Source organism: Xyrauchen texanus, chromosome 25, assembly GCF_025860055.1.
Source record: "Xyrauchen texanus isolate HMW12.3.18 chromosome 25, RBS_HiC_50CHRs, whole genome shotgun sequence".
In the NCBI taxonomy this organism is placed as follows: Eukaryota; Metazoa; Chordata; class Actinopteri; order Cypriniformes; family Catostomidae; genus Xyrauchen; species Xyrauchen texanus.
In genome coordinates, this window is record NC_068300.1 from 37,659,136 (window position 1) to 37,682,110 (window position 22,975).

A 22,975-nucleotide genomic window follows, 5' to 3' on the forward strand; every position below is an offset into this window, starting at 1 on the left:
GTTAGTTTTTCAGATCATGGTATGGTTTGTGGAGTTGTTTTTATTAATTCTCTTAAAGCAAAGAGCGTGTATTGGCACTTCAATGTTTCATTGTTAATGACAGTAGTTTTAAGGAAGGTTCCCTATATGTCACTCACTCGACGTTGTGTTAATGTAGTGGCACTAGGGGTCACTCTTGAGTCAAGTCAAGTCAAGTGGTTTTTATTGTCGTTTCAACCATATACAGTTTAGTACAGTACACAGCAAAACGAGACAACGTTCCTCCAGGACCATGGTGCTACATAAAACAACAAAGGACCAGCAAAGGACCACATGAGTCTACACAACGAAATAAAATACCTATATATAATACCTATATATATATATATATATATATATACCTATATAAAGTGCACGTGCAAACATGTGCAAAAAGTACAGGACAGTACAACAAATTTCTGACAATGAACAGGACAATAGACACAGTGCAGCGCCGACCAGTACACAGTAGTGTAGAGCTCGAGAAACCTCTGATATTTGATAAAAGGCCAATGGGAATTGGCGAGTGGCATTTGCATAAAGGGGGGGGCATGCATAACGCTCATTAGATTTTCTCTTCGGAGCCGAACGGTCGATGGTTCAAGCTATTTCCATCCCTCACCTCTGCTGGATCCTTACGGCGCATTACAGCGGCTTTCTCCCCTCTCAGAACGGGCGCACTGCAGAGATCGCCTCTGGGCGCTTCAGCAGATCACTTAGAGTGCATTCTAAAAGAGTATTTTCCCTCCTAAAAGAATATATTCTAAAAGAGTGGTACACATCAGAACGTCTTTTTCAAGACACGTCTTTTTAAAGATGTCATTCCGATTGTGTGTTATTCCTGGTTGCGGTCGATACCTCTCGCCTTCTGATGGGCACGATCCCTGTCTTTCGTGCCTGGGTGCCATCCACAGAGAGAAATCTGTTTTGGAATAGTCATGCACTCATTGAGAGGACAAGACCATGGCAACATTGCGGTCGCGGCTCGCTTTCATAAGAAAGCAGGCCACCCCAGCAGATCCCTGCCTCGGTCCTTCTACCTATGGGTTTGAAGCCAGCACAGCAAGGACTGGGGGCGATTGGGGGACCACAATGGGACCAGCTCCGCCAATTAAATCCCTGTGGACCTCCCATTCCACGGCACATTTGTTTGCTCCGTTTTGCACACTCGTTTGCTCCGGGCGAGTTCGACCTCTCATTTGGTGCCTGTGAAGGCAATGGGCTCTCGAGGGCAGCATTGGAGAGCAGACTCGTCCGGTCTGACACGGAAACCTTCGCTGGGCTTCCCCCCTCGGTTGTGGTCGCCCAGTGCTGAAATGACAAGACATGCTTTCCCAGGCCGCCGCGAGCGTCGGGCTACAGTGGAACCCTCCTCTCTCCCCTGTACCCTTGCGGGAAAGCTCACAGCCACGCCCCGCCCCAGTACCTTTCTTCCCGGAAGTGCACGAGGAGCTGACGAGTTCGTGGGACACAGACTACCACAGAGTCTACCTCGACACAGACCCTTCCTGCGGTTTGCATTCGAGGGTCAGGCATACCAATACAAAGTCCTCTCTTTCAGCATGTCCTTGTCCCCTCGCGTCTACATGAAGGTCGCAGAGGCTGCCCTTGCCCTGTTAAGGGAAGTGGGCATCTGCAGTCTCAACAACCTCGATGACTGGCTAATCCTTGCTCACTCTCGGGACGTGTTGAGTGCGCACAGGGACCTGGTGCTCATGCACCTTAGCCAGTTAGGGCTTCAGGTTAACTGGGAAAAGAGCAAGCTCCTCCCGGTTCAGAGCATCTCTTTTCTCGGTTTGGAGTTGGACTCAGTCTTGATGACGGCATGCCTCACAAACGGGCACGCCCAGTCAGTGCTGACCTGTCTGAATGCCTTCAGACAGAAGACCGCGGTACAACTGAAACTATTTCAGAGGCTCCAGGGGAATATGGCATCCACTGCGGTGGCCACACCACTCGGGTTGTTACATATGAGACCACTTCAGCACTGGCTCCAGACTCGAGTCCCGAGATGGGCATGGCACCATGGCACACATTGCGTGGCCATCACACCGATCTGTCGCCACCTCTCTAGCCCTTGGAACGACCTCGCATTTCTATGGGCAGGGGTTCCCCTAGAACAGGTCTCCAGGCATGTTGTGGTCACAACTGACGCCTTGAAGACTGGTGCGTTATATGCAACGGGCATGCGGCCACCGGCTCCTGGACAGGCCCGTGGCTACATTGGCACATTAACTGCCTCGAGTTGTTGGTTATACTGCTCGCCCTGTAGAGGTTCCGGCCATTGATCCAGGGAAAACACTTGTTGGTTCAAACACCAAGGCAGGTTACACTCCCTTCGCATGTCACAACTCACCAGCTGTCTCCTCCTCTGGAGTCAGCAGCACCTCAAATCGCTACGAGCCACTCACATCCCAGGCCACCTCAACACCACAATGGAGGCGCTGTCACGACAGGTCACCCGTAAGGGAGAGTAGATACTCCACCCTCGGCATAGACACGCTGACACAAAGCAGGCTGCCTTGACTACGCAAGTGTGCGTACCTCCCAGCTGCCATAGCTGCACACCACGACAAAGTGGACGGCAAGACTTTAGGAAAGCACAACCTGATTATCAGGTTCCTGAGAGGTGCTAGGAGGTTGAATCCCTCCAGACCATGCCTTGTTCCCTCATGGAACCTCTCCGTAGTCCTGCAAGGCCTGCGTGGGGCTCCCTTTGAGCCCTTAGAGTCAGTAGAGCTTAAGGCACTCTCCTTGAAGACTGCCCTCCTGACGGCGCTCACCTCCATGAAGAGGGTAGGGGACCTGCAAGCATTCTCTGTCAGCAAAACATGCCTGGATTTCGGTCCGGGCTACTCTCACGTGATCCTGAGACCCTGACCAGGCTATGTGCCCAAGGTTCCCACGACCCCTTTCAGGGACCAAGTGGTGAACCTGCAAGCGCTGCCCCAGGAGGAGGTAGACACAGTCTTAACGTTGGTGTGTCCGATGCATGCATGCTATTTGGATTATTATCTCTGAGCAGCTCTTTGTTTACTTTCGGGGACAGCGGAAAGGAAGCGCTGTCTCCAAACAGAGGATCACCCACTGGATCATCGATGCCATAGCTGTTGCCTACCAGGCTCAGCACATGCCTTGGGCTTCTACTCAAGATCAAAGTAACTTACAGGCACAAAAAATTTTTTTTACAGATTTGCTGGTAATCAAAGGACAACGAGCAGTGGTGAGATCACGGTTCGAAATTATGAAAGAAATGGATGCACCATCCAGTTATTTTTATATATTAAAGAGGCAATGGAGTATGATATACACAATGATCAGTCCTATTTTGTAAATTTTTGTGGAAGATACATTTTTGATAATATATATTTTATTAGAGATCTTATTGTCTACTTCTAGACAATTTGGTTTTAAATTTGGCTTACTCTCAATGGAAGGCAAGAGAAGGCTTTTGATCAAGTGGAGCACAATTATTTATGGAGTACAATAGAGTCTTTTTGAGTTCTAATTAAAGTTTTATATGAACATATTGAGAGTGTTTTAAAGGTCATTATCTCATTAACGGGCATGTTGTATGCAATAGCAATTTAACTTTTGTTAACTTTTAAGAGCTTAAAATTGCTGATGAGTTTGCGTGATCAGCATGTGCAGATGATGTAGTAGTTATAATTACATTTCAAGATGATGTTAATAAAATATATTTATTGGTACAAGATTTTGGAAAGATTTAATCTACAAGAGTTAACTGGAAAAAGAGTTCTGGCTTATTAGTTGGTAATTGGAAGGAGGAAGGCGCTTCCATCCATGGCTCTGATGCTGTTTGAAATGGCCGAACTCTCGCATGACGTCCGTTCTTCTGTTGTAAATAAGCATTGCTTTCGAATTCTCACGTAAACTTGCCAAAGCGCTTATGTCACGCTTTGTGTCAGCTGCTGGCAGAAGCACTTTTTAAAAGTTAATAATGTTTTAATAATCTATATCTTACAGTAAATTCTGATTGGATGCACCACTAGTTACCACAGCTGTCATGTGAGAAGTTGAACAGTAAACTCATACCTGAATAGCAGCCAGGTTCTTCTGCTCCTGTGAGGGGGCCTGATGGACGAAGCGGAGCCAGTTGGCGTGACGAGGATTACTTGCATCAAGAATGTACAATACGTCACCTTTATTCCCTCGAACCTGCAGCACCACAAAAAAATCAACCATTAGTCACATGTACAGGTCTCTGGACCACTGGTGGCATCTGAAGTTGAGGAGCACACTGCTGAGTTACTTGGAGTGCATTAACCACATGAGGTGTCGAGTTCAGCATAAGGAGCTCTTACGTGAATTTGTATTTGACGTTAAATTTTGGGTTTACTGGCATTATAAGATTGGTCTATGGAATGTGCGCATACAAACAATTTCCTATAACCAGGTGGGATGTGATTCCGGTGACAAATAATTTGTCTGTCCATACTGACAGCAAAAATGCTCTGCAATGTGACACAATCACAGCTAATCAGAACATATTTTATGTTTAATAAGTAATTATGTGGAGAGAGATTTTAGACCAAGAAGATTGAACTGTGGGCAGTGCTACACAGTACAACACTGAGGAACATAAACCAAATGTACAACGACATGTAAAAAAAAAAAAAAAAGAAACATATTTGTGTATCATTTTACATGCACAGACTGTCCCAGTTACATACAGTGGCAAGCAAAAGTATGTGAACCCTTTGGATTAGCTTGTTTTCAGCATTAATTGGTCAGAAAATGTGATCTCATTTTCATCAAAGTCACAAGTACAGACAAACAACAATGTGCTTAAGCTAACAACACACAAACAGTTATAATCTTTCATGTCTTTATTAAACAAATCCCATTAAAGTTAGAAAGTAAGTGAACCCATGGATTTAATACCTGATCAATCCTCTTTTGGCAGCAAAACCTCAACCAAGGGTTTAGACCTCCACAATGTTCAGAAGGACTTTTGTACCATTCTTCCTTACAGAACTACTTTAGCTCAGCCATATTCTTGAGATGTCTGGTCTAAACTGCTCTTTTGAGGTCATTCCACAGCACCTCTATTGGGCTAAGGTCTGGGCTCTGACTGGGCCACTCCAAAAGGTGGACATTCTTTTTTTGAAGCCATTGTGTAGTGGATTTACTTTGATGTTTAGGACCATTGTCCTGTTGCATCACTCAACTTCAGATGGCACACAGCCACCCTGATATTATCCTGTAGGACTTCTTGATAAACTTGGGAATTCATTTTTCCCTCAATTATGGCAAGTGGTCCAGGCCCAAAGCAGCAATGCAGCCCCAAATCATGATGCTGCCTCCACCATACAACACCGTTGGAATGATGTTTTCATGTTGGTATGCGGTGCCCATTATACCCTATACATAGTGCTGCATCTTCTTCCCAAATAATTCAACCTTAGTTTCATCAATCCACAAAACATTTTCCCAGTAGTGTTGTGGAGTGTCTAGGTAGTCTTTGGTAAACATCAGGCATGCAGCAATGTTTTTGTTAAAAAGCAGTGTCTTCCTTCGTGGTGTCCTGACATGAACACCATTCATGTTTAATGTTTTCCGTATAGTAGACAACAGAGATGTTAACCAGTTCAATGTTTCAATCAAGCCTTTAGCTGTCACCCCAGGGTTCTTTTTTTACCTCACTGAGCATTCTGCTGTGAGTCATCTTGGCTTGGTGGTCACTTCTAGGTAGAGTAGCCACAGTACTAAATCATCTCCATTTACAGACATTTTGTCTAATTGTAGAAAGATTTTGTAACCTTTCCCAGCTTTATGCAAAGCAGCAATTCTTCATCAGCAGATGCTTCTTGTGAATAGCAAACTCAAAATGTTTGAGTTAATTTTATAAGTAGCTCTAACCCACACCTCCAATCTCATTTCATTAATTGGATGCCAGGTTTGCCAACTCCTGACTCTAATTAGCTTTTATTGATGTAATTAGCTTACAAGTTTACATACTTTTTCCAACCTACACTGTGAATATTTGAATTATGTATTCAATATGTACAAGAACAATACAATAATGTGTGTGTTATTAGTTAAACAAATTGTGTTTGTTCATTATTGTAACTTCATTATTGTAACCAAACCAGGTTTTAAGATGAACATATACATGAATGCAGGTAATTCAAAAGGGTTCAAATACTTTTTTTTGCCACTGTATGTGATGTCTGAAATCCCAATATGGAACATTTACATCATAGGTCTCTCTTTTTGGTTCACGCCTGATGAATGCCTCTCTCCAATGTTTGTGGATACATATTAGTGTTTTGAAAAATACTATATATTTGTCTTAACTCACTACAATCACAGGTAATAGTAACTTCTGACTTATCTTGAAAGTTAAATTCCCTCTAACTGCCTGCATCATAACACACAAACAGCAAGAAAGAGCAGCACAGTGTAATGTTTACATCCAAAGATGGTACATAATTATAACTATACAAACAAGAGTGCAATTTAAGAGTTAAGCTCACTGTACTTTGGGAAGTACATCAGTTCAGGTCAGCCTAATGTGGCTAAACAACCCAACCTGATCTGAGATACAATTACAATTTTAATACAGCCGAAAATAAGTAAGGCACTTAACTCCAGGTTGCTCCGGGGGGATTGTCCCTGTAATAAGTGCACTGCAAGTCGCTTTGGAGAAAAGCGTCTGCCAAATGCATAAATGTAAAATAAGCCAGAATTTTACCAGAAATTTGGCGGTTCAGTGTATGGTAAAACATAGCAGAAACACACAAAAAACATTGTTGTGACACAATGATGCATTGGGGGTAAAATTATGGAATGGATTTGTTGAGTCTAGTCACCCACCTCCCACATCAGTCTTGGATCCATGCTTTCATCCAAATCACTCAGCATCCGCTTCTCACCTGCAAACGGACCAAACTTCTCGCCCTGTGAAAAGAATGTGTTTTAGAATTTGGCTTTGATGTCACATCCAACAGAAGACCGTGTCTGTGTGCAATATATCAACATATGATGAAACAAGTCTTGATTCTATACTCTTACAGTTCATCCTTAGACTTTACACATCTACAGAGATGTCAAGTCTCAGGAAGTTCTGAGACAAGTCTTGGGAACAAGTTTCAGAACATTATTTCCAAACAGGGAGTATACATGGAAGTGCATTTTCTGAAATCCTGAGATGACACTTCTTAAGGATCCTGATGGCACCTTCCTTTTGAAGGCCGATTTGATGTTTTCCATCCAATTAAAATTTGAGGGCAAGCTAAGAAAGTGGAGCAGGAAAAACTGAACTTCAAATGTGAAAGGAACCTCATGAAAACAATAATTGACCAAAATCAAAAGAAAAATAAATTATATTTTACATAAAGACAAAGAAGGCTTTGTTAAACAAATTTACATTAAAATGCAAAAGAAAATTCTCATTACTTCAATGTATCCAGACAATTAGACATTTCACTTAACAAAGGTCATTTCAGTGCAGGATGATACCAGAAACTGGATGTGGATGTGTCTTCCGCGTATTTCAGCATGGATTGCATGCTTTTTTGGCAATTAGTGTGGATTGCTTGTGAACAGTCATAAAAGCTTTTCCAAGGAACTGTTATTGAAGGATGGGGCAGTTAAAAAACACTTGGACCCGATGCAAAACAGTAAGTAAAAAGTTCCATTCCTGAATATTTCAAATGTCATAACTGTTTGATTGTTCATGCTGTTGACAACCTGTTTACACCGGGCATGTCCGTTGATATGACATGAAGCAACAGCTTGAGGCAGTATACACCCGGAGCGTCAACATGAACTTTCTAAACTGTTTATTTGTGTTGTTGACAGTAGTAGCACCAGCGCATGCAGCACAAAATGGAATGAGACATCTGTTTACTGTTGGTGCAATGTGACACGCCGTAACGGACACTCTCATGGTAGACAGCATCATTGATTATAAGGGGTTCTATTGCTTTTGACGTGACTTGTACATCCATTGTAAACAGGGTGAGTGTTAACAGTTGTCCTTGAGATGAACACTTTAATATATTCAGTTGCAAATTGTTGGATGTGCAATATGTGTAAACCCTTATATGGGTAGTTGACAAATGGCCAAGAAAAAGTACTTTTTTTGGAAAACATAAGTTTTTAAGAAAAAATACATATATTTATGGAGTATGAAAACTGTAGTTTCAGAAAATAGTAGTGGTCACTCATTTTGTCAATGACTTCACATATTTTTTTCACGTTTTCACTCAACAGTACTGTAAATGTGTCCTATGGTGTGACATTTAAAAAGTACTAAGAAATTATATTCAATAACATAAAAAAATATTTGAGAGAATTGTTCACATTATTCAAACATTTTTTTATTAAAGTGCTATTTATTTTACATGAAAGTACTAATTAGAATAATTTTCACCATGAATAGATGAACTTGATAAACTTTTCCCTACAAATGTCAATAAAAATTTTTCGCCAACCTTACAAAACTGTTTGAAATTGTACCCATATAAGAGGAGATATTATTGTAACTCCCCTAATGCCAAACTTGAGTCTTTCTTTAAAAGATATTTTAAAATAAGTATATTTTTCTGTTGTTTTATGTTTGTCACACCATAGGACAAAACGTCACACCAAAGGACAAAGATAGTCATTGCATAATGAGTCAGCATATATAGTGTTTATTGTAACAATTATAAAGGAGGACATTTGTTTTTATTTTTCAGCAATATAAACTGTGCAAAACATATCACACCAAAAGTAACTTTGATACTTATAGATCCATCAATAAGAAAGCATTGATGCTTATAATATCTTATTATAGGTAGTGATTTAACATATATCTAATTTATTTCTCCTCTCAGTCTCCGTGCACGAGTGTGTTCGGCTGTTTTGAGTAGTGATTTAACATACAGTATGTTATCTGTTTGAAATAATGATAGAATATAGATTAATGGATCAACAGAGAAATTAATGTAATGTATACTTAATTATGAACTCATGACCTACTGTGTTTTCCCTACAAATGTAACCACTTACTTATTAATTTCTTATAAAACACAATATAGATTATTATTCTGTAATAACAAGCTTATTATGTAACTATTGCTGAACCTGAACCTCACACAGGTCTATTCTGATACTGAATAATAAGCAGTCATTCAGTTACTCAGCAAGATCCCTGAATTATTTTAAGATGTATATGTATTTGTATATGATGTATATGGCAACATTTCAGTTTGATTTACTTTCTCCATTGTTCTCTTAGGATCGCATCCTTTCTCTGTGGATCCTTTTTAATTCGCTCCCTATACGGTCTGGTCCTCTCTTTTGCACTCATCTCTCCCTCAGTTCTTTCTGTTCTAAAAAAAGTTAAGTAGCATTATAAGTAGTAGCACTGTATTTATGTACTTTATATTTGTTTATAGTTGTTACATTATACATTATAGTTGTTTTAGGAACACTTCAGAAAATGTTATGTATTCTCCAAAAAAACGGCAATAAACATTAAAATGTAAGTCATTATTGAATTTAAAATCATCAAAACTGGTCAAAAAAGAATGAAAAGTATGTTAACAAACTTTATCTATTTGTTTTAATAGCTTCTTAAGGAGGTCTTGTCCTATTGTGTGACATCTGTGTCCTATGGTGTGACAGGCCAAAGTGTCACACCAAAGGACATTTCCTGTCACACCAAAGGACATTTGAGCTTTTGTGGCATGTTAATAACCATGCTAATGCTAGCTGAACTGTCATTAGCAATTGGCATGATACATTTGCATAATATTATATAGTCCTGCTTTTAAAAATACAAATTTGAATTAAAAAAATGTATTTAGGGGTGTCACACCAAAGGACAAAAAAACTTAACAACTTCAGTGGTCTGAAAACATAGTTAAATATTTGAACAATTCTGAGAGAAATACTTACCATGTGCACTGCTCATGGGCTTCATAGGGGTATTCAGTCACATGACCTTGAATGGGTTCTTTCAAATAAATGTAGTTGTCCGTGATATTGCCCAACTTAATATCAGGTTATTGCATAACACCAAAGGACATTTTTTTCTGTGACAAACTTTGTGAAATTCCTACACTTTAAAAAATGTATGTATAGGAAACGTGATGACCACTTAGTGAAATAGACACTTGCACAATTATGCCAGGAGTGTCCATTAAGATTTTTAAACATTATTTTCTTTATTTATAAAAGTTAATATTTATGAAATAATTTTGTCTACCGTCACACCATAGGACGATTTTGAGATTTGGCTCAAAGTTGTAAAAAATTTTAAAATAACTCTGATATTAAAACAACAAATTCATGTAAAACAAGAAAATGTTTAACCATTTACAGTATTCTAAATGATGAAAATGTGAAATCATTTATTTTTTTTCTTCTGTGACGGTGAAAAAGCCACGTCACGTCAACTACCCACATTTAGTTTTATAATATTGTTGAGCTTGTTTATATTCTTCAGATTGAGTTTCAAATATGGCTGTATTTGAGGGGCTGCAAATACAGCCATATCTGTTAGCCAATCAGTACAGTGGGTGTTTACTTTGAAGTTTTAATGAGGCGCTAAACAAAGTGTTTCAGACAGAAGGCCAGAAACAGGGCGAAACATTATCATATATTACTAAATTATGACATAATGTTTTAATGCAAAAACAAAATACTTTACTGACATTATTAATGGACCTCAGAGAAGATAATAAAACTATAAAAAGAGCATTTCATGACCCCTTAAAACCTGAAGTATTATTTGAGATGTAAAGTTGTTTAAATAGTCATTTTTGCAGACATTTTAAGGTTTTAATGTTTGTTGACATTACATCATCATGGAAACAAAGTTGTAAAATTGGCTATAACTTCACACAGAACTTTTTTTTCACCCTAAAATCATGTTAACACTCATCCTTTATGTCTTGTGGCTATACTTTTAAACAGCAAATATTTTAACTGTAAAAACTTTTAAACTTTTAAATTGGCCCCCATTCACTTCCATTGTAAGTGTTTCACTGGAACCCAGATTTTTGCTTTTTTAAAGAAAAGGAGAGGCAAGTCAAAATTATTTGAGCTTAGCTTGTATTGAACCCGGAACATTCCTTTAATTATCCTAAAATAATGTCAAAATGCAAACAATGGTCCTAAAATTAGGCTTCATTTTCGCATGTATTACGGCGGAAATGACGGTTGCCATGGTACATTTTTGGCGGAAACGACGGTTGTCATGGTACTTTTTTCAGCGGAAACGGCGGTTACCATGGTGATTGTTTGTAAGGGACGTGGCAGCATACGTAAGCAGTATAAACACAGACAGGAATGCAGCTGGACCTACATGCTCAAAAACACTTAAGTGCAAACTTACAAAAGCAGTAAAACAAGCGTTTCTCCAGTATTTACTGCAGTGTGAATACTTGATATTTCATGCGGAGAGTTTGTTTTCATGTGCACGAACCTTCTGGACTGCTCTGGCAGTGTACAACCCCATCCCGTCCTGAACTTTAGAGGACTTCAGCACGAATCTGTCCGGCACGTACATGCACAACATTCTCATTACCTCACAAAAACACCTTTCTTAAGAAATAAACGAAATAAAAAAGTATTAGTTTAGGCAGGTTAATGGATCATTTAGCAGTTACTCTCTGCTCGCTGTAAATCTCAGTCCAGGCTGGTCTTCCATGTTACTGTCGATTCAGGAGAGAGCATCTGCGCTCTGATTGGCTGTTGCTCCTTCAGAGAGCGTGTTTCTGCGCTGTGATTTGTGGAAAGTTTCTAGACTTTCCCGTTTGTGTCAGTGAATGAGTGAGATTCCGTGTTTCTGGTTGGTGGAAAGTTTGTCCCCTTGAGCTACATATCCCGGGAAAGTTCATCATATCATGCTGTCCTTTAAACCCTACGGTTTATTAATAAATGAAATGAAAAGACCTTTGACCATTATTGGTGGTAGTAGTAGTTACAATAGTTTAAAAGGTGTGGAAAGCTATTAATTATAAAGTTTGACTTTAAGATCTACAGCGATAATAGATAACATAATAATAGATAAATAACTGACAGACAGAAACTACAATAGCAGTATGTTATTATTATTATTATTATTATTAACAATAGTAATAATAATACAGTCACAAAAGTTTTCAGCCTATTTTTAAGATTTAGGCATTTTAATTTCATAACAAATGACCATCAAATTTAATTTTGTGATGTTTAACTAATTAAATTAATGAAACTTAAAAAAAAAAAAAAGTATTATTTTATCTTATTAAAGATTACTCCAATAAATGTTATGGAATTTTGTTATAAAATGTAAATGTTCAAATCTTAAAATATGTTTTGAGTGTAATATTATAATAATACTTAACCCTTGTTCATCGACAAAATTGTCCACAAAAATCTGTAATAATAATTGTATATATTAATATTATTGTCTACTTTCTACTTTAGACAATATCAGTCCTGATCATAACTACCAAATTTTCATTCATTTTCAGGATTTTAACACTTTAAATGCCAGTTTGTTTATAATGCCAATGTTGTTTTTACACACACACACACACACACACACACACACACACACACACACACACACACACACACACACAACACACTCTGACATCCATACCAACACACCCACACAATTTTAGCAGCATCATTTATTCAGTTGGCCTGCAGTGCTCTATAACACAGCAAACAGGAAAAAGCATGTATTTGTTCCATAGGCTAATAAACATGAGGGAAAATGGCACTATCTGGTGGAAAATATTAAAAACAAATTACATTTTGAAGTCAGGCCTCCAGAACGAAAGTGTAAAATCATAGAAGTCATGTTATGCTTTAATGGCACTGGGATAAAAAATAAAAAAAGCAGTTTTAATGGCTTTCAATGGGGACATTTTTGTCCTGAAAGTCCTGAGTTTAACTATTTTGTGTTCACAGTGTATTATGGATGGACAGTCGTGGCCAAAAGTATTGGCAGTGACATACATTTTGTTTTGAAATGTTTTCTGCTGCAGTTGTTGTGCTGTTGATTCACATTGTTTCTAGATTATTGTGCAGAGTGATCAGATGCATTTTAAATAATGGGAAACATCTTCCTTGGCCAAAAACTTCAGATAAAAAAATAAATAAAAAATTCACAGTTTTTTGGCCGTCACAAAATGACCAGCTAACATAATTTCACTAATCGTATCAGCAGCACCTGGGAAATTGTGAACGAGTACCAGTCAGGTGAAATCATCCAATCATTGTGTTCTTGTTAGCAATGGTTACCTCTAAAGAAAGACGTGCAGCCATCAACGCTTTGCAACAAAATGGCCTCACATGCAAGGAAATTGCTTCAAAGAATATTGCACCTGAAAGAAACATTTACCGGATCAACAAGAACTTCAAGGAGAGAGGTTCAACTGCAGTGAAGAAGGCTTCAGGATGTCCCAGAGTGTCCAGCAGGCACCAGGACCGTCTCCTCCTGAGGAGTCAGCTACGGAATCGTGTCACCACCAGTGCAGAGCTTGCTCAATATTGGCAGCAGGTTGGTGTGAGTGCATCTGCACGCACAGTGAGGCGAAGACTTTTGGACAATGGCCTGGTGTCAAGAAGGGCAGCAAAGAAGCCACTTCTCTCCAAGAAAAACATCAAGGACAGACTAAAATTCTGCATGAAGTACAAGGATTGGACAGCAGAAGACTGGTGCAAATTATTTTCTCTGATGAAAATAAAATCTGTTATTTTCTCCTCTCCACCAATAGCTGGTGTGTGGTGGAAGTTCTGGCGCACTATGGCTGCCGTCGCATCATCCAGGTGGATGCTGCACACTGGTGGTGGTTGAGGAGATTCCCCCTATACTATGTAAAGCGCTTTGAGTGCCTAGAAAAGTGCTATATAAATGTAAATTGTTGTTGTTGTTGTTGTTGATGATGAAGACCACTTCCAACAGTTTGGGACATCTGGAAACTCGATAGACCGGAGAAGAAAAGTTGAACGCTACCATGAGTCCTGAGTCGTGCCAACAGCACGCTTTTCATCCAAGGCAAAGAACTGTGCTCTCTCACAATTCTGCCCAAAAACACTGCCATGAATAAAGAATGGTATCAAAACATCCTGCAAGAGCAACTTCTCCCAATGATCCAGGAGCAATTTGGTGATGATCCATGCATTTTCCAGCATGATGGAGCACCATGTCACAAGGCAAGAGTGATAATGAAGTGGCTCGGAGATGATTACATTGAACTTTTGGATCCGTGGCCAGGCAAATCCCCGGATCTTAATCCCATTGAGAACCTGTGGTCAATCCCCAAAAGGCGAGTGGACAAACAGAAGCCCATAAATTGTGATCAATTGCGAGCACTAATATGGCAAGAATGGATCGCCATCAGTCAGGATTTGGCCCAGAAGCTGATATCCAACATGCCAGAGCGAATTGCAGAGGTTATGAAGAACAAGGGGCAATACTTTAAATATTGACTCTTTGCATATATTGAATGTGTTTGCCAATAAAATCCTTTAAAACTCATGAAATGCTTATCATTGTTTTCCAGTATACCATAAAAAACATGTGAAAAAATAATCTACAAATACTGAAGCAGCAAACTTTCCAAAACACAAAATTTATGTCACTGCCAATACTTTTGACCATGGCTGTAGTTTAGGAACTGAGGTTCAAATATCAAAATTCTCCCAAAAATACACACCTTTGTATGCGGTTGGCATTATCACAGCCAAAATGATTGAAAAAACAAAAATGGAAAAGACAAAAACGTCCCGAAAGTCGCACAAGGGCTAATAATTAATAACATTTAATATTAGTAATAATTATAACAATTAAAAAGCACTAAAGCATGTTCACTGATTCTGGGATAGAGGGCACAGCCCATAAAACAATTGTACCGTGCTTTTAATATAACAAACATTTCTAATATCAGCAAATGACTGCATTTAATCAGTTATTTTCTTATTATTACCATTTTTCTTACATGCTAAATGCCCAAACAGAACTGTTGTACTTTAAAAAGAACATTAGCGTGTCTCTTTCATCTTACTCTGGTCTGTTTGTGTGGTCTCTGTATCATGTACACACATTGTGTTTTTGAAATCATTTTCAAAGCCATTTTATTTCTGCTCTATAAACAGCCATGGCTCACAATCAGCAGCAGTAAATGGATGTGGACTGTGACTTTTATGTGTTTGTGTGCCACACTTGTTTAGATGCTGTGTACTGGCTTTTCAAGAGTACCTGGCAACCCAGAACTATAAGAAATGTTCTGTGAAGAGCAACTTAGGAAAATTGCCAAAAAAGATGCGAGTGGATAAGCAGGCATAGATGAGAGATGATACACTCATACAAACACAGACAGACACAAATTGTATTTATTTATTTAGTATTTTAATTTTATGCATCAAATCTAATTTTCATTATGTAATGCCCAGGACCATTACACTAAACTATCTAACTATCTCTAAAAAAGAATGGGGGATATTGAAACAGTTTTAACATTTTCCTTCAAATCTACCTGTCATCTTTTGCTATAAAAACATTTAGTGGTACATTTCCTGCTTGTACTTCTAATGGACTTCTAATGAGAAGGACTAGATCATATTGTAGCAGTTTAAAGAAGCACACGGGAGTCTTACTACAATACTATCAAGTCATTAAAATTGTCATTGTGTTACAGTTGCCCATTTCGGTAAAAAATGGGCAACTGTCACAGAGACAGTCACAGAGAACTTGATTACTTTTAAGTACAGTACTTGGTAACACATTTTTCTAAATTATTAGTTTAGAGTACATTTAAAACATGAATTATGTTCATATGTACATCTGTTTGTCTTTGTGACAGCTGATGGGACAACAACAATGAACAAAGAGGAAATGTAGACATGATATTGAATTCACTGAGCATTAAAAATTACTTTTCTGTAAAAGCTGTTTTAGGAAGTAACCCAACACTGGTAGCTACCAGCAAAAGCGTAAGCATCTGTCATTCATGTTAAATAAGTTTTAACCAACAACTAGATATACTGTAGATATAAGTTTGAATTTAAAGGCATCAAAACTTTAGACAGCAGAGGAAAAATAAATGACATTAAATTAAACATTTCAGCTCTGTAGGTCCATACAATGCAAGTGAATGGTGACCAGAACTTTGAAATTCCAAAAAGCACATAAAGGCAGAATAAAAGTAATCATACGACTCACGTAATCCATGTATTCTGAGGAGATATGATAGGTGTGGATGAGAAACATATATTTTTAAGTCATTTTTATAAAATATTGTCCTCCCTGCCCATTAGGTGGCGATTTGAACAAATAATGTGATTTCCAAAAACAAAAGAAGAATGTGAAAGTGAAAGAGGACATTTATAGTAAAAAATGACTTAAATATGGATCAGGTTCTCACCCACATCTATCATATCACTTCAGAAGATATGGATTATACCACTGGAGTCGTATGGATTACTGTTATGCTGTCTTTATGTGATTTTTGGAACTTCAAATTTCTGGTCACCATTCACTTGCATTATATGGACCTAAAGATCTGAAATATTCTTCTCAAAATCTTCGCTTGTGTTCAGCAGAAGAAAGTAAGTCATACAAATCTGGGATGGCATGAGGGTGAGCAAATGATGAGAAAATAATCATTTCTGGGTGAGCTAGCCCTTTAAGCTGGGATAGGAGAAAGTATTTTAACACCCAAAAAAAGTACACACATCAACAGTAAATCTCTTGTCTCAGTGAAATCCACGTTTTCAGCATTGTGGTGAGCTGTTTACACATTCTGGTGCCCTTGTTTATGTCAAAAGGGTCTTTTCTGATTGGTCAGGCCAGGGTCATGTGACTCTCATTACTGACTTCATAATTTCATTTTAAAGTCATTTAAAAATGTGTCCATCGAATGGAAGGAACTGTTAAAGATGTTTAGTGTTTAATGTAAAAGAGCAGGGACTGTGGTAGCGTTTTTCCATTAATTGTTACATTTAAAAAAATTATTATTTATCATATCACAGGACACAAGACTTTAAAGACATGTAAGCATGTAATTAAAATTATTGTTTAATGACTGTTCGTCTGTGTGCGTCAGCTTTGAGGCTAATATTTTTTATATGGTAGACAATTTGTGTTCCAATAAAAGCTCTCGAGAATGAGAATGTCACTTCTAATACCTGCCTCTGAATAGCAATAACAAAAAGCAAATCATCCTTCAAGGCTGTGAAATAAACTAAAGGCTTTTGGTAATCAAAAAAATGACAAAGCCTTCAATATATCCAAACATTTCAACAGGACTAGCATCAATGTAGGAAAGAAAACTGTGTTTGTGATCATTTAGTTGAAATTTGATGGTCTGGATGGGGTTTGTGTGTGTGGTCAGCATCCATCTGTGATCAGTGACTCCAGCTGAAAGAGTAAAAGTTGATGCTCAAGTGTGTGGGGGTGCGTTTAGGGCAGGTCAAGGGTCACTGAGTCCTAATCGTCGTAACCCTACATCCACAGAGTCCTCACTGCAGGAGTGCCGACAGTAGGGGTCATCGGGGTCCTGAAGGTCACTAGAGGTCAGAAGATGGAAGCACATTTGGCCACACAGAGATCACACTCACAACTTCTGTCACTGTAAATACTAATGCACGCTCTGATGCACATGCAGCAGCCTGGACTACTTTTATGATTCTTTGTTTTTCCTTTTTGGAGCTTGACAGCTACTGGTCACTGTATGCTTACGTTTTAGGGAAAAAAGGAGCAAAACTTCTCCTTTTTTATGTTCCATGGAAGAAAGAACATTAGGCTTAGACATGAGGGGTAAGTAAATGATGACAGAATTTTTAATTTTGGGTGAATTATCACTTTGAAGTATTTCAGTTATTGAAAAAGGATCATCATAACTTCAGCCAGATGACACTGTTGTTAGTAACAATGAGTCATTCAATTGTAGTAACTGTCTGTCTGTGGTGGAATACACTTATAATTAATTGCACCAGCGTTTATTTATCTCTGTTGTGTTCCTAAGGAATTTTGCCACTAAAGGAATTACACTGTGCACACTACCACAATCTGGCATACTTTACTGAACAGCATCCCACCACCACCACTGTGATCCAGACACCTGAATCTCCTCTTTAAGAAGCCAAAAGTTGGCTTAACAACTCATGTCTAAATATTCAGCTATAACTCTCAATACTGCTGCCATAATCGATAAAAACAAACATCTCTGTCAAACGAAATTCTGTAAAATATATACTGCCTGCAATTCACAAATATAGCCGCACACAGCTATATTTCCAGCTATAGGTCCAAGGAGTATGTAAATGACCAAGATTGCCAAATTTGAACAAACATATCCTGCTGATGAAGAGGAATCAGTTGTATTGGTGGTAAATGTCAACATACAGTTGAAATATTTTCTTTGATTGTAGCGCCACCTAGCATCAGAAATTGATTAAATTTGGCATGTTCGCTCAGAATGTATGGTTATTCATGTCTACCAACTTTTGTGAAGTTTTGGATATTGCACTCACAAAATACAGGCTTATAAGTCAAAATGGGGAACACCCAAATTAAATTGGCTTATATCTTCCAAATGACTTAAAGTGGTCATGAAACACTCTATTTTTATCATTTGATTATCTTCCCTGAAGTCCACTGATAATGCAAGTAAAGTTTTCTTCACCAAAACAGTCATAACTGAGTAATATAGTATGATCATTTTCCATTCTGTATCTGGCCCTTGGTTTTGGCATAAGTGACTCCTTATTGGCTAACATAGTTCAGCCCCTCAAATACAGCCATATTTGAAACTCAATAAGAAGAGAATGAACAAGGTCCATAATATTATAAACAGGGGTGGAAAGAGTACTGAAAATTAACACTCAAGTAAAAGTACTGTTACTTCTTAAAAAATTTAGTTTGAGTAGAGTAAAAGTACCTGTCCTAAAACTACTCAAGTACCTAAAAACTACTCAAGTAAGAGTAAAAGAGTAGCTCATTTAAAAGTACTCATGAGTAGTGAGTATTGAGTACTGAGTTGCAAAATCTATGCCCCTTTATAATAAAAACTCTATGCTACAATTTAAAAATGTAGCACACATTCTGTAATTGACATTCCCTTTCATGGCTGTTTGCCAGAATGAATGAATAATATAGGTATTTTATAGATGTTTGTGGTCTAAATTTCCCTTAATGCTGAGAGAGTTATTGTTGCGCATAAAACATGTTCAAAACAATGCAAGGAATACAAAAGAGGGCCTTATCCCTCTCTGGCTTCATCAGCCTAATTAGGGGCCAGGTGTGCGGAATCACAACCCGACCCCGCCCTCCTTTCTGCCACAGAGATATTATCAGGAATCATGGAATAAGTTTCCACTGTTATGGTGACGATACCCATCTTTATATTTCTTCTAAACCCAACGTACAGTAAATTCACAATTCTGCAAATTAGCAGTGTGTTTCAATGAAATCAAAGATTGGATGGCTAGAAATTTCCTGCTACTCAATTCTGAAAAAACAGAGGTACTAATGATTGGAACAAAAACCTCTAAATATAAGCTGCTAAAATATAATTTAACTCACGATGGATGTAAACTGTTACGTCGTCTTCTTCAGCAAATAACTTAGGTGTTATATTTGATACCAATGATGTAACATTCGTATAGCCGCGGCATTCCAGGCCGTGTCATCAGAGCGTGCACGAACCAACTGGCTGGTGTTTTTACAGACATTTTCAACCTGTCCCTCTCCCTGTCTGTAGTCCCCACATGCTTCAAAACATCCACCATTGTGCCTGTACAAAAGCAATAAAAAATAACTTGTTTAAATGACTGGCATCCTGTTGCTCTGACCCCCATCATCAGCAAATGCTTTGAGAGACCAATCAGAGATTACATCTGCTCTGTACTGCCCACCTCTCTGGACCCATTGCAGTTTGCTTACCGCAACAACTGCTCCACTGATAATGCCATTGCATCTACAATACACACTGCTCTCACCCACCTGGAAAAAAGGAACACATATGTGAAAATGCTGTTTGTAGACTACAGCTCAGCATTCAATACCATAGTGCCCTTCAAGCTTGATGTGAAACTGGGCATAAACAGCTCGCTGTGCAGCTGGATCCTGTACTTCCTGTCAGGCAGACGTCAGGTGGTTAGAATGTGCAGCAACATCTCCTCATCACTGACCCTCAACACTGGAGCCCTGCAGGGCTGTGTTCTCAGCCCACTCCTGTATTCCCTGTAGAGAGCATCCTGACTTGCTGCATCAGTGCCTGGTATGGCAATAGCACAGCCCACAACCGCAAAGCCCTGCAAAGGGTGGTGCAAACTGCCAAACACATCTTCGGAGATGAGCTTCCCTCCCTCCATGACATATATAACAGGCAGTGTGTGAAAAAAGCTCGGAGGATCATCAGAGACTCCAGCCACCCGAGTCATGGTCTGTTCTCACTGCTACCATCAGGCAGGCGGTATCGCAGCATCAGGACCCGCACCAGCCGACTACATGATAGCTTTTTCCCCCAAGCAGTCAGACTGTTGAACACTTGATCTCTCACGATCAGTAATCAGCACTGCACTTTATTCAGCTATTATCTCACACTGGACTGTCATAAATATATTCTCCTCAATACAACTACTACATATATTTTTTTATATACTCTTTATTTTTAATTTTTTATTGTATGTGTATTCTATATTGTGTGTATTGTGTACTGTACATTGTACATTATTATTTGTATATTGTGTTATGTGTAATTATGTGTATATTAGATATGTAAATTGTGTTGTGTAAATCTGATGTTTATTGTAATTGGTATATGTCTCGTCACTGTCATGACTGCTATGTTGCTCAGAACTGCACACAAGACTTTCACCCACTGTTGCACTTGTGTACATGGTAGTGTGACAATAAAGTGATTTGATTTTGAGATTATTGTAATGCATTATTGGGAGGATGTCCAGGAAGTTCAATAAATAAATGTCAATTGGTTTCAAATACAGCTGCCAGAGTGCTGACTACAACCAAGGAATATGATCATATTAGCCCAATTTTATCATTGTTAAATTGGCTACCTGTTAAGTTTCTGTGACAGGGCGGAGGCTAATCAAGCCTCCAAGAGGGATGAAGGCAGCAGAGAGAGAGTGTTTACGGGCAGTTGTCCATCATATGTGTGTGTTTGTGTCTTTTGTTCAAGTTCTTAATTAAATATCATTTATATTGTAAAGCCGGTTCTCGCCTCCTCCTTTCCATTAATCCCTTTACACTGGTGCCGAAATCCGGAAAGGAGGAGGGATATGCCATATTGGATTTCTTGCCACTACCGGGTCAGGGTTAAGAGAGGACCCCGACCACGAGCGGGATGGAGCTCCTGGCCGGCTGCCTGGAGCGGGAGAACCACTGCCAGGGGCGGGGGAGACCCCTTCTGTTCCCCGAGAATGCGGCGGGTCGTTCCGACTGCCACAGACCGGAGGACTGCCTCCGACCGGGTTGGCACGGCTGTTGTCTTTTAGAGGGTGGAGGAGTGGGCGAGGACCAAGCTACGGCATATCGGAGAACCAGCGAGTAATTATTAATTTTTTTCACTCTCTCTCCTCTCTCTCTCACACTGCTGCTCCGCATTGGCCTTTTCCCTCTCTTTTAAATGTTTAATGTGTTTTTTTGTTGGGGATACAGCACTGTTACAGGGAGTACCCCCTATTTTAATCATTATTGTTTCCCTCCCCCTGTCCCCTCCCAGATTCAGGAAGGCGGGGAGGACCTGTCGGCAGACAGGGGGTGTAAGGCACGTCCTCCCCCAGGGAATGCCGGGGCTCCCCAGTCTGAGAGAACAAGGGAGGAATGTGACAGGGTGGAGGGTGGGGCAGGGTTGTTATTCAACACACCCGGCCCCTTATCAAGCTAATCAAGCCTCCAAGATGGATAAAGGCCGACTGCAGACGGTGGTGCGGGAGAGAGAGAGAGAGTGTTTATGGGCAGCTGTCTGTCATAAGTTCTTACTTAAATATAATTTTTATTGTCAAGCTGGTTCACGCCTCCTTTCCATTAATCTCTTTACAGTTTCGTATTAATTTGAAAATTCTGCTAACTACCTACAAAGCTTTGAATGGTCTAGCTCCACAGTACTTAAGTGACCTTCTGATGTGCTACACTATATACCATCACGTTTATAATGATCACAAAATTCTGGCTTGTTAATAATTCCATGAATATCAAACTCCACAAAAGGAGGTAGATCCTTTTCATATTTGGCTCTTTAACTATGGAATAGTCTCCCTAACACTGTTTGGGATGAAGACACACTCACTCAGTTGAAGTCTAGACTAAAGACTCATCTGTTTATCTAGGCATACACCTAATTTATCCATCAATTCTCAATTAGGCTGCTTTAGTTAGGTATGACGGAAACAGAAACATCTATCATGATCTATAACTCTACATGAAATTGAATGGCATCTAGGCTAATATTAATATTATTTATTTAAAAAAGTGCTACAAAGGTAAGTGAACTCGCCCCAAAGATTCTAGAACAAAGAACAAAACCGACTGTGGCAGGTACCAGATATTTACTCTTGAATTGCTGTCAAGACCAGATGATTTCTGTAAGAAAATATGTGTGTTCTCTTTCTTTCTTTCTCACTCCTCTGGGTCTCTGTTTCTTTTCGCAAATATTTTCCCTACAGAGTAACCCTATTTTTGGCAGTCTATACAGCGGCCTCCATAGAGGATTTTCCTTAGCATTTTACCATATTTCTGAAATACCTCTAAAAACTTGATACTGCGAGATCTCCTCAAACTTGAGGTGTTTCCATAAACCAAAACTAATTCCAAACCAACCCTCAGCATCTCTGAAGTAATTGAATGCTGGTTATGGCCTGGCCTGCTCTGTTGATGTTACAATACACACTATGTTTTACTTTGTCAAGCCCCCGCTAGTTGTTGAGGGCCACCAGCATGGGAAAAGTTGATAGAGTGGGAGTCTGAAGAGTGTGGTTA

The 22,975-nt window shown here is 39.2% G+C and overlaps 1 protein-coding gene across 1 annotated transcript in view; it reads right to left on the reverse strand.

Annotated features, from left to right (window-relative positions):
* Nucleotides 1–11,723, reverse strand: part of prdm5 (PR domain containing 5) — a 103,571-nt gene extending 91,848 nt beyond the window's left edge. The window contains exons 1-3 of the mRNA XM_052092101.1: nt 11,462–11,723; nt 6,859–6,942; nt 4,075–4,197 (exon numbers count right to left, since the gene is read on the reverse strand). Coding sequence (XP_051948061.1) covers nt 4,075–4,197; nt 6,859–6,942; nt 11,462–11,560 — 306 coding nt within the window. The 5' untranslated portion in view covers nt 11,561–11,723. The remainder of the gene's footprint in view (nt 1–4,074; nt 4,198–6,858; nt 6,943–11,461) is intronic.
* Between the last annotated feature and the right edge of the window lie 11,252 nt (nt 11,724–22,975).